General features: G+C 32.2%; 2 protein-coding genes across 4 annotated transcripts; both read right to left on the bottom strand.

Moving 5' to 3' along the window:
• Nucleotides 1–4: 4 nt before the first annotated feature.
• Nucleotides 5–8,180, bottom strand: LOC101512054 (phospholipase D beta 1-like). 2 transcript variants are annotated; one of them, XM_004492615.4, is made up of 11 exons: nucleotides 8,029–8,180; nucleotides 6,059–7,053; nucleotides 5,477–5,593; nucleotides 4,745–4,939; nucleotides 4,015–4,260; nucleotides 3,840–3,908; nucleotides 3,587–3,734; nucleotides 2,599–2,747; nucleotides 2,051–2,230; nucleotides 1,357–1,554; nucleotides 5–655 (listed from the first exon to the last, which is right to left on the bottom strand). In XM_004492615.4, the coding sequence occupies exons 2-11, from the start codon at nucleotides 6,974–6,976 to the stop codon at nucleotides 362–364; spliced, it is 2,514 nt and encodes an 837-aa protein (XP_004492672.1). In that variant the 5' UTR covers nucleotides 6,977–7,053; nucleotides 8,029–8,180; the 3' UTR covers nucleotides 5–361. The 2 variants fall into 2 exon arrangements, with proteins under 2 accessions (XP_004492672.1, XP_004492671.1); XM_004492614.4 differs by having other exon boundaries at nucleotides 6,059–8,166.
• Nucleotides 8,181–11,051: 2,871 nt separating this feature from the next.
• LOC101511740 (subtilisin-like protease SBT1.1) lies at nucleotides 11,052–14,059 on the bottom strand. Of its 2 annotated transcripts, XM_012713681.3 has the most exons (2): nucleotides 13,901–14,059; nucleotides 11,052–13,556 (listed from the first exon to the last, which is right to left on the bottom strand). In XM_012713681.3, the coding sequence occupies exon 2, from the start codon at nucleotides 13,549–13,551 to the stop codon at nucleotides 11,230–11,232; it is 2,322 nt and encodes a 773-aa protein (XP_012569135.1). In that variant the 5' UTR covers nucleotides 13,552–13,556; nucleotides 13,901–14,059; the 3' UTR covers nucleotides 11,052–11,229. The 2 variants fall into 2 exon arrangements, with proteins under 2 accessions (XP_012569135.1, XP_004492670.1); XM_004492613.4 differs by lacking the exon at nucleotides 13,901–14,059 and having other exon boundaries at nucleotides 11,052–13,602.
• Between the last annotated feature and the right edge of the window lie 810 nt (nucleotides 14,060–14,869).

The following is a 14,869-nucleotide window of genomic DNA, read 5'->3' as shown; positions in this document are numbered from 1 at the left end:
ATCGTTATCAAATTGGCACCTATGTTGTCATATAGTCATATATCAATGATATCTTACTTGGTAGCTCCCTGAATTACAAAACAAATAATATTCCAGGTAAAGTTAAGTGTATATACACAAAAACTACACTGACTTTTGAGAAGTTTTTTCTAGGATAAGTTTGTTTGTATAACAATCAAGAATTTGGTCTATAGTTTTGTGTGTTAAATGTTAATCCTATAAAAGGAAAATGAATAACCTGTGGTGTTTGACTATACACTTTATGTCTTTCTGTAAAACTATCAAGCATTTCAAACTTGTTTAACTTCTATTTGGTAATTTACATACATTTCATCCTAAGGACTAGAAGAATTAGACTGACTCAAATGGTGAGATTCTCCTTCATCGCAAGAAAAGATCCAACAATTTTTCCTCCCACATCAGGGAACTCTTCATGACCGGGAAGCGATCTGACTTTCCCCTTTCGATCAACTTCTGCAGGGTATTTTAGTAAATGCCCTCTCATCTCTGTTACATCATTTGCTGCAAATTGTTTCCAATTGATTTCACCTATTGCTCTAACCCTTCGCACACATGCAAGGCTCTCGGGTTGCAAGAAGCAGTCTTCAGTTGTTCCAGTATGTTCTGCCCAAAGTGACATCCTATATCCATGGATCTACATAGCATAGTTCATAAAGAATTGTTATCTGGTTATACACATGTTGATGGGTTCAAACTTCAAAACATATATGCAGAAAATCGAAAATCAATCAACTATCATTTTAAAAAGCAGGGAGACACCACTGAAAGTATTGTTTTTGATTACAATATAAAGAGAATTAATATTAACTTTTATATATAATTATTGACCATTGCATGGTTATGCATACAAAACCTCACTCAAACTACAGCAAAATAATTGGGATGATCAGTGTTTATATTTCTGATGGCAGTGATTTATTCTCTCCATTTAAGCACTGATTTTGAAATATGTAGCACCAACACTTCAAATTAAAGACGTATCCAGTGTCCAACATGTGCAAGCGTCTGACACCACCACATACATTCAATTACTTCTATTTTTCAAATTATTATCGATGTTGACATACTGGTGTTAATGTCGTGTCGCGTCGAATGTATGTGTTTGTGTCTATGCTTCATAGATGACACTGAGCTATCCCCCTAACTTGTTGACTCTATTGGCATTTATCGAAGGGTAATTCAAACTGATATAAATTCACATGACTAATAAATATTTAATGATGTTTTGTAACTTTATCTTTTCTGCATGAATGCCACAAGTGAAAAATGAAATTGGTTGTTTAGCAAAGAAAAGCAAATATTAGGGGCCTGTGATGTAAAAAAAATAATGCTTACTTGTCCATGTGGACAAGACTGTTTTCTTGCCCATGTATGATGAGGTTGGTATGCTCCCATAGCAATCTCACTGTCCCTTGTTCCTTCCATCGAGCGTTGGTTAATGTTGGCAGATCCAATTATCACATATTCATCATCAACTATCATGCCTTTTGAATGAACATAAATCATGAACCGTCTGCTATTTCTACTAGCTGCCTGGAATGAAAGCACCACCATACAAAAACATTACCAGCGGATTCACTAAATAGTGATGATTGTATGCCTTGAAAAACAATATCAAGATTTCATAGTGTCAGGATAATAACACTTGGATAAAGCACTATCTGATGTGTAATAGCTTCCTACCTTACCTTCCGAGCATCAAGGAGCAGTCTACATTTTAACATATCAAACAATTATTTGGTAGCTATAATATTTTTTACTTTCCCAACATATGGATACTAGATATCTAGATTTTATATGGACTCCTTGTCTCCTCTCTTTTTTAATACAAAATCTACACTTCTCTTTCCTGGGAAATAAATATTATATTTTTAAAAGATAATATAACATAAATGTGGTGTGAAAGCATATAAACATTGCTTAGGGGAGGAAAGTGTAACTTGTGCATAATATAAATGTGGTATATGGGAGCAGAAATATGTAAATTGGGAAGAGGAGAAGAATAGAAATGGGAGTTTTAGCAACATACTTGTGGACTATTTGCTGGTGGAGGATTTCCTGACACACTGACATTTTCATACATATTTACGGCCTCTCGATTACCAAGACAGAAAAAGTTCAAATAGTCTTGTGGAGAGAATGCTGCTTCAAGCCCAGCCTCAACCAAAGCCTTGTAAATTGTCTCATACATCATTTGCATTGTTTTATTCTGCAAAAATTAAAAAATAATTCCAGATTAACATATGCATTTTCGAGCAAGTACTTCTGAGTGGCGGTATAACCTTGCTTTGACATTATGCAGCCAAAAGTTTTTAACAATTAAGCCCTACCACTCATCTGACATGCCAAACAGATAGTTTACGAATATTTTGAGAGTCCATATTAATTTTTCTTACATACTTCAAAGTAGTTTGAAAAGAAAAGTAAGTTATTTTCTTTGTCAAATTATGGTGGTCATAACTCATAAGGATATTTGATGTCAGAGTGAATGATACCAAATGCCATACAATTCAAAAATTCAATCAAATCCTTGCCAAGTTTTTTACTTTCATATTGGGATTTGAATTTGAATCATACCTGCCAGAATAGAATCCTCTGTGTGGCAGCTCCTGTTGGAACACCTTCTGGCCACATTGGAATCACGATGTACACTGCAAACCTCTCATTTGCTTTAATCTTTTCTGCAATCTTTAGAGCAATTTCCATTGGGATTAAATTATTAGCACCTGCCAAAAACAGAATTTAGCATAAAAAAGAGATATAAAATAGTTTTATATAGTTTCTTATATATATTTATTTTATTATTAGGCAAAATACATCCTGAAGTCCTTTAAGTTACACGAAAATATCATATTGATCCTTTAACTTTTTTTATAACAAGTCAGTCCTGTATGTTTGTAAAGTTTATAATGTTGAACTATTTTTAGTCATAACCTCATTTAAAACATTTGTAGTTAGAGATTTTAAAAATTTTATCGATTATATAAAAAACAACATAATAAATCTGTATGTGATTTCATGATCTAGATTAAGAGAATTTCGCATTTAATTTCAAGAATCCTAATATGTATCTTACTCGAATTCTCTCTTATTTAATTATTTTTCTAAAAATTGATTGAAGGTTTATGTTCTTCAAATTACTGCAATCAAAACCCTAAAAAATTACTTGAGTTTATTGAAAAATTTGGGAGAGTTTAGGGTTTTAATTTTGCTGGTTTGAATTTAGAATATCGGTGCAAATATCTACAAACATAAAGGACGGACTTGATACCAAAAGAAAGTTAAAGGACTAATTTGTTACTAAAAAAAGATAAAGGACTAATATGTAATTTTCATGTAACTTAAAGTAGCGCGGGATGTATTTTGCCGTATTATTATTATTAGTTCATCGTGTATTTTGGTCTTGGCTAGGTTATATAAATCTTTCGACTCCTCCCCTGGATTATGGCTTTGGATTATTTATCCATACCAAAGTTCATATACTTTTACAAAATCTTCAGTATAGCACAAGATGTACTTGGTGAAGTATAAGCAGCTTTTGTATGCAAAAAGAGGAGCATCATACCAAGATCTTTATGTTGACTCCAATTGTAAGAAGACCCGATGAAATATTGATTCTCTATATAAATGTAATGCTGTGCAGCACGAATAGCCTTCACATATGCGGTATGTATGCTCATGTCGATCAGCATATTCTTTCCACATACAAGGTTCTGTAAATATACAAAAACATTTTAACTTCTCATACACAAAATGGTTCATGTTTGATGAATTGAAACCAAACACAAGAAAAATTGAAACAAAAAGCTTTTGTTCACCTTGCCAGTTGCCTCTCTTGGATCTTTTGGAAATCTCTTAACAGAGCTTGAATCAATTGAACGAAATATCTATATTCCACAGTAAACAGGATCAATAATTTTATTTTCGAGAAAATGACGAAAGAGTTACTTGTAGAAAATAAAAAATATCATTGAGTATGAATTAACTAATTACCTGAACATGCCAAGATTCAGGATCATCATCACCACTAGGAGTGTCATTAATGCCAATAACATCTGGAATTCTTTCGAGCCTAAGTAAAGCATCATCATATGAAATTTTCAATTTCTTTATCCCATGTGGTTTTGAAGCTTTTAACCAGCGCTCCTCGAAGTTAGTTAAGACATCATAAGCTGCTGGACCGTCAATTTTAGAATGCAAATCATGCCACGGCTCCCTTGGACAACCACCAGTGTTACCCTGTCATGAAATAGCTCGTATCAAAAAATAATTGGACTTATTGCCTTAGCAATAATCTGCTTAACCAAGATTAGAATGCTTTAAACCTTATAATGATGTAGCAGCAGAACACTTCCATCATAAATTAAATTTTTGCAAGAAAATTTTAGAGGTACAGTTTTGGGCTGGCGAATAAAAAGTATTATATCTAATAGGCATAAAATATCACTAGTAGTGGTAGTTTTTAGTTCAATCCATGTTAGGCTAACCAATACAACAACATATGCCCCAAAAAAAATACCTTTGATCTTCAACACATAAGAATGCAAAAATATTTATTGATTATGCTTTGACTTCCTCTAGAGCTGCTAAAACTTAGATTCATTCATTTTGTTGCAATACTTTCACACATCATTTCAATAATCCCTTGTTTATCATATAATTGATGGGTAACTGTAATTAGTCTTGATCATGCTACAAAGTGAAGTCTGAAATAAGAGAATACCGTGAAAGTGGGGTTATGATAGTCATCCTTATGTATTGTCTGTAATGTCTTAAAGAGAGGATGTGAAGGAGTATCATATCGCCCATCACATAAATCAAGTCCACCAACAAATGCTACAATTTTTCTTCGGTTATTTCCAGCATCGGCGTCCACAATTATAGTTTTCTGATGATGTGTATATATAGTTCCAACTTCCTGACAAGAAAACAAACAAATTCAATGTAGAACTCTGAAATCAAAACTGTAGAAGTACGTAATAGCATGTCAAGAAATCGAACGTAAGCTAGTAAATATAACAGCAGGAAAACAAATCTTGTTAAAAATGCTGACACAAGATTTAAAAGTTTTACTTTCCTTTAAGAAAGGAATTAAGGATATGTTCTAAAAAATACAAACAGTTGAAACATTTTCTGGAAAACCACTTTAGTAAAGAAACACTCTGGAACTAAAGATTTAGGTGCTTCTACACATACGTAAATGTATACTATTTTGTTGTGCAATACAAAAATTACATCCAATGCAATCATTATTCTCCCGGTGATGATACTAAAAGTGCATGATGAACATATTCAATTGCCAAATATAAATGATAATTTACATGTTCAAATCCCAACAATGAAGGTTTTAAATAATGAGCAAATAACAACGAAAACCAACATTTCAGCATAATGTGTTGACAATTGAGCATAATTAATAATATATTTCAATTAGTAAAGTAGCTTCAAATCTAACCCTTTGCTTGATCCAGCTATGTCTTTTGCCAGCACTGCGAGGACAAAGCAGCACATGCACTGATGAGTGCTTGAAAAATCTTCTAGTTTCCTCATCATGAGTTGCCATGACCCCATCCTTAATGTATATCCAAATATCACATAATTAGAACTAAAAGGGAAAATCATAAATAGTACACTTATGTTAATAAAAAACTAAAAGAAGCACTCAATCATATAGATCTTACACGAGATAATGTAAATGCTACTGGTCACATAGGAACCGCACAAGTTTTCACGTGGGATAAAAGAACGGATTTGCTAACTTTTTTTTTTCTATTACCAATTACATAAGGGAAATCACAAGTTAAGTGTCATGTTTTTCGAGGCACATCAAACACGAGTCATAGTTTAAGATTTTCACAAGCCAAGTTATAAAATGCCCCAAGTTTGAATGTAAACAGGTTACAGTTCCGGAATAGTTAAGATCATCAAATTTAAAAAAAGAGATTAAAAAAATGTATTAATGATGACAACATGAACAAAGATGAGCACATTGCAGGAACTTGGAAGGATACGTGACAGAAAAAATTGCATTACTTACTGTTCTATAACCCAAAATACTTCTTGATGTAGGATCATCCCAAATAAGGAGAAGCACTCTTACACCCTCCTGTGACTTTGTCCTTAGAAGGTCGCCCAAGGTATAATCTGACGCGTAACCGGCATCCCTTACCAACCTAACTTTGTGCCACACTGACCATCCTGTAATATAAATCAAGCGACGAGCTTGACTAATGGCATCAAAGATGTCATGCCAACACTTTCCATGCACATAAAACATTCCATTGTCAAGCAACACATTAGGGAGGCTTCCATCTGGAACATGAGCATCTTGATATAGCGTAACGGCTCCACCTTTCCTCAAAGGAAAATAAGTGGCAGGTACACCGATATATTCAGGTCCTGCTCCAACTCCTTGATGATAAAAGCTCAGTTGCTCCATTGGGATGTACTGAATGGATAGGGTCAGTACAGCCCCTTGCTTACAAGGCTTCCCATTATTGTTGAGGATAGAGTAAGTTCCTTCAACTTTTGCCCCTGAGTATATTTGTTCCACTGGAATTGCCACAATACCGATGAGCTGTGAACCCACAATATCGCTGTCTTTAACAACAAAGTGCACTTCAGCGGCATTATGTGCGACGGGAACATAGAAGTGTTGCATCCAAACAGGATTTTCACTGTTGCTAATGACAAAAGTCCTTCCAATTACAGCATTTGATACCGAAATTGAAACATAAGGATCACTTGTAATCTTCTTATTCATAGTTCCTTCAATTTTATTGCTCACACTACCAGGTAATTTACCAAACATATCACCCAATGTTTTGTGGAACATGTCCATATTTGGAAGATTTTTGGCTTCATGAACCCATATATCTAAATTTCCATGAAGGAGCAAAACTCTCAATGACCCTTTGCTCTGCGTCGGAACGACCTGCAAGTTCTGACTGTACATCGAGTCATTAAACGAGCCGCCAGAATAATTCGAAAATCTACCAGAGTCCACCCGATTCGGGTAAGACGATCCCCAACCTGAAAAAGAGTTGTTAGAATGTCCATAAAAATCCTCCTTCTTCTGTTGCATCTTTGGTACCGAAACCGAATGCATAAAAGGCTGCACTGCAGGAGCAGGAGGCGATGCAGGAGCTGTTGGTTGGTTATTATCAGACAACCTAACATTACTCATTATCTCATCCAAAGGTGGATAAACAGAAGGCTTTGAATTATTATCACCACTAGTTTGTGGCAACGATACTCCACCACCACCTGGGGAACTACTCGAGGTGTCTTGCCAGTAAGGACCAGAGAAGCTATTATGACGCGAATGTGCATCGGGGGGACGGACTTCATGAGAAGCATAAGGATCACTTTGTTGATAATAATAACGTTGAGATGATGATCCATGTTGGAAACTAGCATGGTGTGAAAGGTAAGGCTGAGGAGGAATATTATGAGTACTTGGAGGAACATGGTAGGCATAAGAAGGATAAGAAGGTGGGGCTGAAGGGGGTACTAATTGATGAGGAGGAGGAGGAGGAGGAGGAGGGTATGAATATTCCAAATTGGATGATGATGATGATGGTGGTGATCTAGGATAAGAATAGTTAAAGGAATGTGAAGAAAAGTAAGGATATGGATAAGGAGCTGAATTTGGAGGTGGATATGGTGGATTAGGGTTAGGGTTAGGGTTAGGATTGGGGTTAGGGGGATACATATATGGGTTTGGATAACGGTATGGAGAAGATGATGAACCATAATTATTATCCATTAAACACTATTCTCAACCCTTGATGATAGAATAATATATATACTTCAGATAAAGTGAAAATATGAATGTTAAATCAAAAGGGTTATACAAGACATAATCGAATTGGAAGCATAAAGGCAAGAATATATATAATTTGGAATTGAATAATTGTACAAGTGAATGAATGATGATGAAAATTGTGTTTGAGTTTGATTAGATAGAAATACAATCTATTTGAATAAAATGAAGGATTTTATTACCTTTAAATTTGAGATGAAGTTTGAAGAAGAAGAAGAAGAAGATTGAGAGAGCGACGAAAGAAGGAAGAAGAAGAAGAAGCGATTCTCTTACAACTCACGCAGTCAGCCGTTGACGACGTGTACAATGTCTCACGTGGATTTCCCCGCATCCAACGCTGTATTAAATATTTTACTTTTTATTTTTTAGTCAACCATTATTATTTTTTTAATACATATGGTATAATTCACACTTATTATATTTGTGAAGTTTTGGATCTGAATCTTTAATCTATTAATGACTTTTAATAATTTGAGAGATTTTAAATTTGATAAAACAGAGGTGCCAAAAATTCATTTAAGTTTATATTAAATTAACAAATAATAACATAATGTAATGTATCATATTTATAATAAATAAATATTAAAATTTATATTTGTATTTACAGTTTGGTTTGGTTCGATTTTAAAAAATAAATTTGAAACCAAGATCAAACCATATTTAATAGTATTGAGTTTTCTATGTTTTTTTTTTTTTTTATCAATTTGCAATTTTTACTTGATTTATGTGTATTTTTTAAATGTTTTTTTTATATAATTCTTAACTGAAAATACATTTTTTGTGGTTATAATAAATTTTGAAAAAATTATGAATTTGAGAAAATTATAATTTATTAAGTTAAAAATCATACAGAAAAATATTTAAGAAAATACACCTAAATTTTTTTCCGAGTAAAATTGAATTAAAAAATGTTTTAGGGCACAAACAGTTGTGGCTTACAACATTTGTCAATCCTTGCAGGTAATTATCCTTGCAGGTAATTATATTGAATCAAAACTATTTTATCAAACACTCTTGTTGAACAATTATAATAATTTATTTAATATTTTATCATATTTCAACGATAACAATGAATTGACATAACAACAACAATAAGTTTACTATTGATCGTCAACATAAACTACATTAAACTACAACAACATAAACTAATTATATATAACTACATACTCATTATAAATCAAAAACATTTTGTCAAATATTTGATATACAACCACTATAACTTAGAAAACATAAACTTTATTGTAACAACAAAAACAACTAATTGAGATATCAACAACAACATCAACATTTATCTCTAACTACTTATTGAAACTATATATAAACTAATTATATATCAATACAATCTCTTACAAATAAAAAACATAAACACTAAAATAAAAAAACTTACCTTTTGATGATTAAGAGTTGATAAATAAATAAAAAATGATGTTTTAGTGTAGATTTGAGGTAAGAAAATAAAATTGAATTTGAGTGAAATAAAGGTTTAGAGAATTTTTTACTTGTAAAATAGAGTCAATAGAGAAAATTATGATATACCTTATATTAAGGTGTCTACCAGATGCGTGAATCCGATAACTTAAGTTATTGGGTGCGTGAATTTGATAAATTATTGAATTGGATCCTACAATCTAGTAAAGGGTATTTTAAATATTTTGGAAGATTTGCCATGCTATTAAGGGATGAACAACTTTTCAAAGTTTACCCTGTATCCCCATTTATTTACCTATACCCTCATAATTTTATAAAAATGTTAATTATACCCTTAATTTTTTTTTACTATTTTACCAGTTTAAAGTTACGTTTTTTTATACCATTTTATCTATTTCGGAGCTAAATAAAAAGATTTTATGTAAAAGTTTTCTGGTAATTTCTGAATTTTTTTATTGGAAAATTCCGGCACGCACCTTATTTGCAGAAAACTTTTTTCAAGTTTTTCGATAGAAGATTTTTATTGGAAAACTTTAAAAAAGATTTACGGTACAACACTGAAAAAGTTGTACAACCGGAAAATTTCATTGGAAAGATTTCTGATACATAATGTGTTTTCGGAAAACTTTATAGGAAAGATTTCTGGTACACATAATTATTTTTTTTATAAATATTAATAGATATGGATAAACTGATACCATTATTGGATAAAACATGTGTCGATACTACAAATATTTTTTATACCGATCATATATGAATAATTATAATTAATATTAATATCGTAAAAATATATTATTGTATTACCGGAAAAAATTTCTTCAACTTTTTCGGTACATACTTTTTTTTAATATACCATAAATAATAATTAATATACCATAAATATTTTTAAATAATAATATACTATAAAAACACAATTAAATAATTAATATTTAATACACTATAAATAATACACCATAATAATTAATAATTAATACACCATAAATCGTATTCTTCCTAGATCATGTGCTTAACCAATATTCTTCCTATAGATTTGTCGTCTCTACCTCTAGTCCTACCGACAAAAAGAAAAAAAAATAGTTAAAATCAAATGAATTAAATAAATACTAATATAATAAAAATTAAAACAAAAAAATTAATTTAAAAATATTTTAAAAAAAGTCAAACAACTACCAGAAAATTTGTGGATAGAGTTTTCCGGTAGCTTTCGAAAATGTATGTTGAAATTTGTCAGTAGTGTAAGTTTTTCCGAAGTTAAAATAAGTTTTCCGATAGTTTCAGAAGTTAAAATAAGTTTGTCGGCAGTGTAAATTTTCCAGAATTTTTTTTACACTCACTTCTGTTCTAAAAATGTTGAAATGAAGAAATTAAAAAAATGGTAACTTTTTATATAAATCAAGATATTTTAATATTTTCCTTTACTTTTGAGGATAGATAGGTAGATGAGAGGTAGAGGGTAAAATTTTCACAACTTTGTTGTACTTATAGGTTTCAATTTTAGGCCGGTCCAATGAACTATACCATGAATTCATGTTTTAGGTTTGATTAAACTCCTTATTTAAAAAGTCCGAAAACGAGAGCTATTTTGGTTAGGCTTGGTTGGTGCGTTTGCTCATACGTAACTCATTTTTATGATTTTTTTTTTAAAATTAAAATAGTTTACTTGTTTAAAATTATTTTTCAATCTAATACAACGTCGTTTGTTTGTTTTACGATGGATTGATTTAGCTCAACCATTTTTTCATGAGTTCTACTATGAATAAAAATAAAATTTATAAAATGATAAATAAAAAGTGTTCAAATGAATCATTAGAAACAACCATGTAAACAATTAGCTATAAGAAATAATAAATTACCCTTATAATTCTACTAATTTCTTGCACGTAAACAATAAGGTAAAGTAAAGTATGATAAAATGAAGTTAAATCCTTCTTATGTCAATAGAAAAAGATATTTCACTATTGCCATGTAACTGCAATAGGACTTCTAACTTTATATTTGTCAGAGACCCAAATGAGTGACCCAAATGATGAACTACCAATAACTCTTCCTTTTCCAATTCCAAAAAATGTAACTTTATACCTTAATTTTTGACCCAATTTATCAAACTTCAATTTCCTTGGTTCAACACTAACAACAACTCCATTTGGTTGTTCAACTTTGACTTCATAAACACTTTCTGATTTTCCAACATTTGTAACAACTCTCTTATATGTCACACTAGCACTTTTTCCTGTTCTGCTAAAAATAACAGAAAATGAAGGATAGTTCAAGTCACCAACTTGAACTTGTTTCATAGAACAATTAAACTTACTTTTCGACAAAATAGCGATCTGCGAAGAAGTAAAATTAAGGCTGCAAAAGTAATTCAAATAGTCATTGGTACTAATATCATAGACTAATCCAGGATCAGAAGCACTTTCAGGATCAACATGTCCTGAACCAAATGCAAAAGGGTTAGCAGAAGCCGAATTATTGTTCGGAGCAAGGTCCGAAATCGGAGCATTTCGATTGTTCAATGTGTAAGCAGTAGTCATAAGAGATGATTTAATAGCTGCAGGTGACCAATCTTTGTGAACTGATTTAATCAATGCTGCTATGCCACTAACATGAGGACAAGACATTGATGTACCTGAAACTATGTTAAATAGGACTCTTCTTTTGTCACTTTTGACCAAACTAGGACTAGTTTTTGATGGCCATGCAGCTAAGATGTTAACACCAGGTGCTGTAACATCTGGTTTGATAACATCTTGTCCTACAATACTTGGTCCTCTTGATGAAAATGCTGCCATAATTGGTGCAGGTTCATTGTACCTTGTTCCTATGAATGAAATTGAAGCTGTTGGTTTTTTAACACTGTTGATGTAGTTTCTTATGATTTTACCAGCTGAAGCACCTAATGAAGTAGCTGGCAAAATGTGAGGATCAGAAAGAAGCTCTTCACCTTGATTTTCTGAGTTAAGTAGTAACATTCCTAATCCACCTGATTTTTTAACTTGTTCACCTTTTTCAGTTCTGCTATTTATACCTCTCTCACAAACAACTATTTTTCCATGAACCAGTTTTGTATCAAGTGACCCTTTTGTGCAAAACATTGCTTCCCTTTTTCTACCTGCTGTTTTTCCATACACAAGTGGCAATAATTGGCTTGTTTGGTTTTTACCTTGATACAAAGATGTGCCTTCAAATGTTTTTGAGTTGCCAAGTTTCACTTTTGTTGGAAATGTTCTGTCAGTGTAGCTGGCAGCAACTGTCATGATCCACGGCGCGCCGTTTCCGACCGTTGATGCAAAAGGGCCTGAGTTGCCTGCTGAGCAAGAAACAAAGACACCGTTTTTTGTTGCTCCAAATGAAGCTATAGCAATACTATCATTATAAAAAGGTTTTGGAATACTTCCTAAAGAGAGTGACAAAACATTAACACCATCAGAAACTGCTTGATCCATTGCTGCTAATACATCAGAATTAGCACAGCCAGAAGGCCAACAAACTTTATAAGCTGCAATTCTTGAAGTATGCCTCATTCCACTAGCTGAGCCTCTAGCAAGTCCAAAAATGCTTGCATTTTTCACTATATCACCAGCTGCAGTTGAGGCAGTGTGTGTTCCATGTCCTTGAGAGTCTCTAGGTGAAAGATAATCGGTTGTTTCGTTGATTTTCCCGATGAACTTTTCGTAGCCTTTGAAATAGGCTCTTGCACCAATGAGTTTTTTGTTACAATTTGAGGTTGAGAACATAGGGCCTGGTTCACAAACACCTTTCCAATGAGAAGGTATTGGAGAGAAGCCTATATCTTTGAAACTGATGTGTTCTGGCCATATTCCGGAATCGAGTACACCAATGATCACATCAGTGGCCAAATTTGGAGCACTCCATAGTCCTTTTCCATTACTCAGGCCAAGAAAATTTGGTGTATGTGTTGTGTGGAGGGTTGATAGTTCATCAGGTATGGCTGCAAGGAAACCATCAATTTGGTTTAAGTGTTTGAGTTGTTTATCAGAAAGTTTGGCTGCAAAACCAAACATGTTGGTTTCATAGGCGTAAAGAAGCTGAGGTGATAAAATCTCTTCTTCTTCTTCTTCGTCTTCTCCTTTGGTCGAAGCTTCGGAAATGTAATCAATGATTGATTGAGACCATGGTTTTGTGATGTCTTGAGAATGAATTGAGGATTTGATTTTGGTCTCGTCCAAATGTACTATATATGTTTGTTGCGCCGCTAAAGCTATTGAATTTGTGGCCATAAAAGCTAGGAATAGAAAGATTGTCCTAAAGATCATGATGCCTGCAAAAAAATGAAGAGAAGAACAATTCATGGCTAGTGTTAGGATCTAAATATATGTTGAAGAGTCTTCAAATGCAACAAAAATAAAATAGGAAAATGTACTAGTATACCATCTCAAAACTTCTATAGACTATTTTCTTTCCTTCTTTTTGATATAAACAATTCGTAGATATGAGACAAGAGATAATATTAGAATATAATGTACTTTAGGAATACAAATAATTAAAAAGAAGTTAATTTTGCTTGTTACATGTATAACATACTAGTACATATAAAACAAATAATGCAATGCAATGAGATATAGAGACTGTAGATAGATTGAACTATTGAAGTAGTGTTCATACCTATGCTGGAGTGAACACAAGACAAGGTGAAAATGTTTTCAGGATAAGGAATGCTAATAAACACATAACATCAAATCTTATATAAGCTCCAAAAGTGAAGACTTTAATTAAGTTTTTATACATGCTCATTGTTATAAAAGAAAAAGATTTACCTTCTCTTTACTTTTCTTCTACTTCAAGACTGCATTTCTCAATATATATATATAGACAGAAAGGGAAATAAGTCTAACTATACATAGAAATTATAGAAGTATCTTTTTCCACTCTGTACCTAATTATAGTAATCACTTGTTTTCAGTGTTACTTTTAAAGCACACTTCCTTTTTGAAAAACTTTTTTAAGTTATATTCATGACATTGTGAATATATGATTGTTATGACTAGAGTACACACCTAGAATATTAATTAGAATATAAATTGTCCCTTGAAGCAGCAATAAAAGTTATGTCATTTATCAGCAACAAAAAAAAAGTTATGTCCTTCAAAATGTTTGCTGTTTAGAGTTTAATCGTCTCTATAACTATCTCCATTTAGAATATTGAAGTTGCACTCTTGTCGTTCATTTACTACATGAGTTTGGTTACATCTCAGCGAAAATTGATTTTAAATGAATTAGTTTTGTAGATTGATTTTGATTAAAAGTGAGAGTAAAAATCACGATTGAAGGCAAAAAAATTAAATCTCACTTTAAAGTTAGAATTTATTTTGGACAAAAATATAATTTTACTTGTGAATATCTAAATTAACATATGTTGGAACACAATCAAAAATGGAGGGTGAATCAATGGTAAAAATTGATAATTGAAAATTGTGGTGTTTTAGAAAATGATGGAGAAAAGAGAGAGATTATGGAAGAGAGTTATTTTATGTTTTTCATTAGTATATCAAAATGGCATTAGTTTTTAAAATTATACACACAAAAGTATTTATATGGGTACAATGTGGAACCAAATTAATTTGGCCCAAAATA

This window comes from Cicer arietinum, chromosome 3, assembly GCF_000331145.2.
Source record: "Cicer arietinum cultivar CDC Frontier isolate Library 1 chromosome 3, Cicar.CDCFrontier_v2.0, whole genome shotgun sequence".
Lineage (NCBI taxonomy): Eukaryota > Viridiplantae > Streptophyta > Magnoliopsida > Fabales > Fabaceae > Cicer > Cicer arietinum.
The sequence above is the reverse complement of the archived record's forward strand: the minus strand, read 5'-3'. Positions and strand labels throughout refer to the sequence as shown.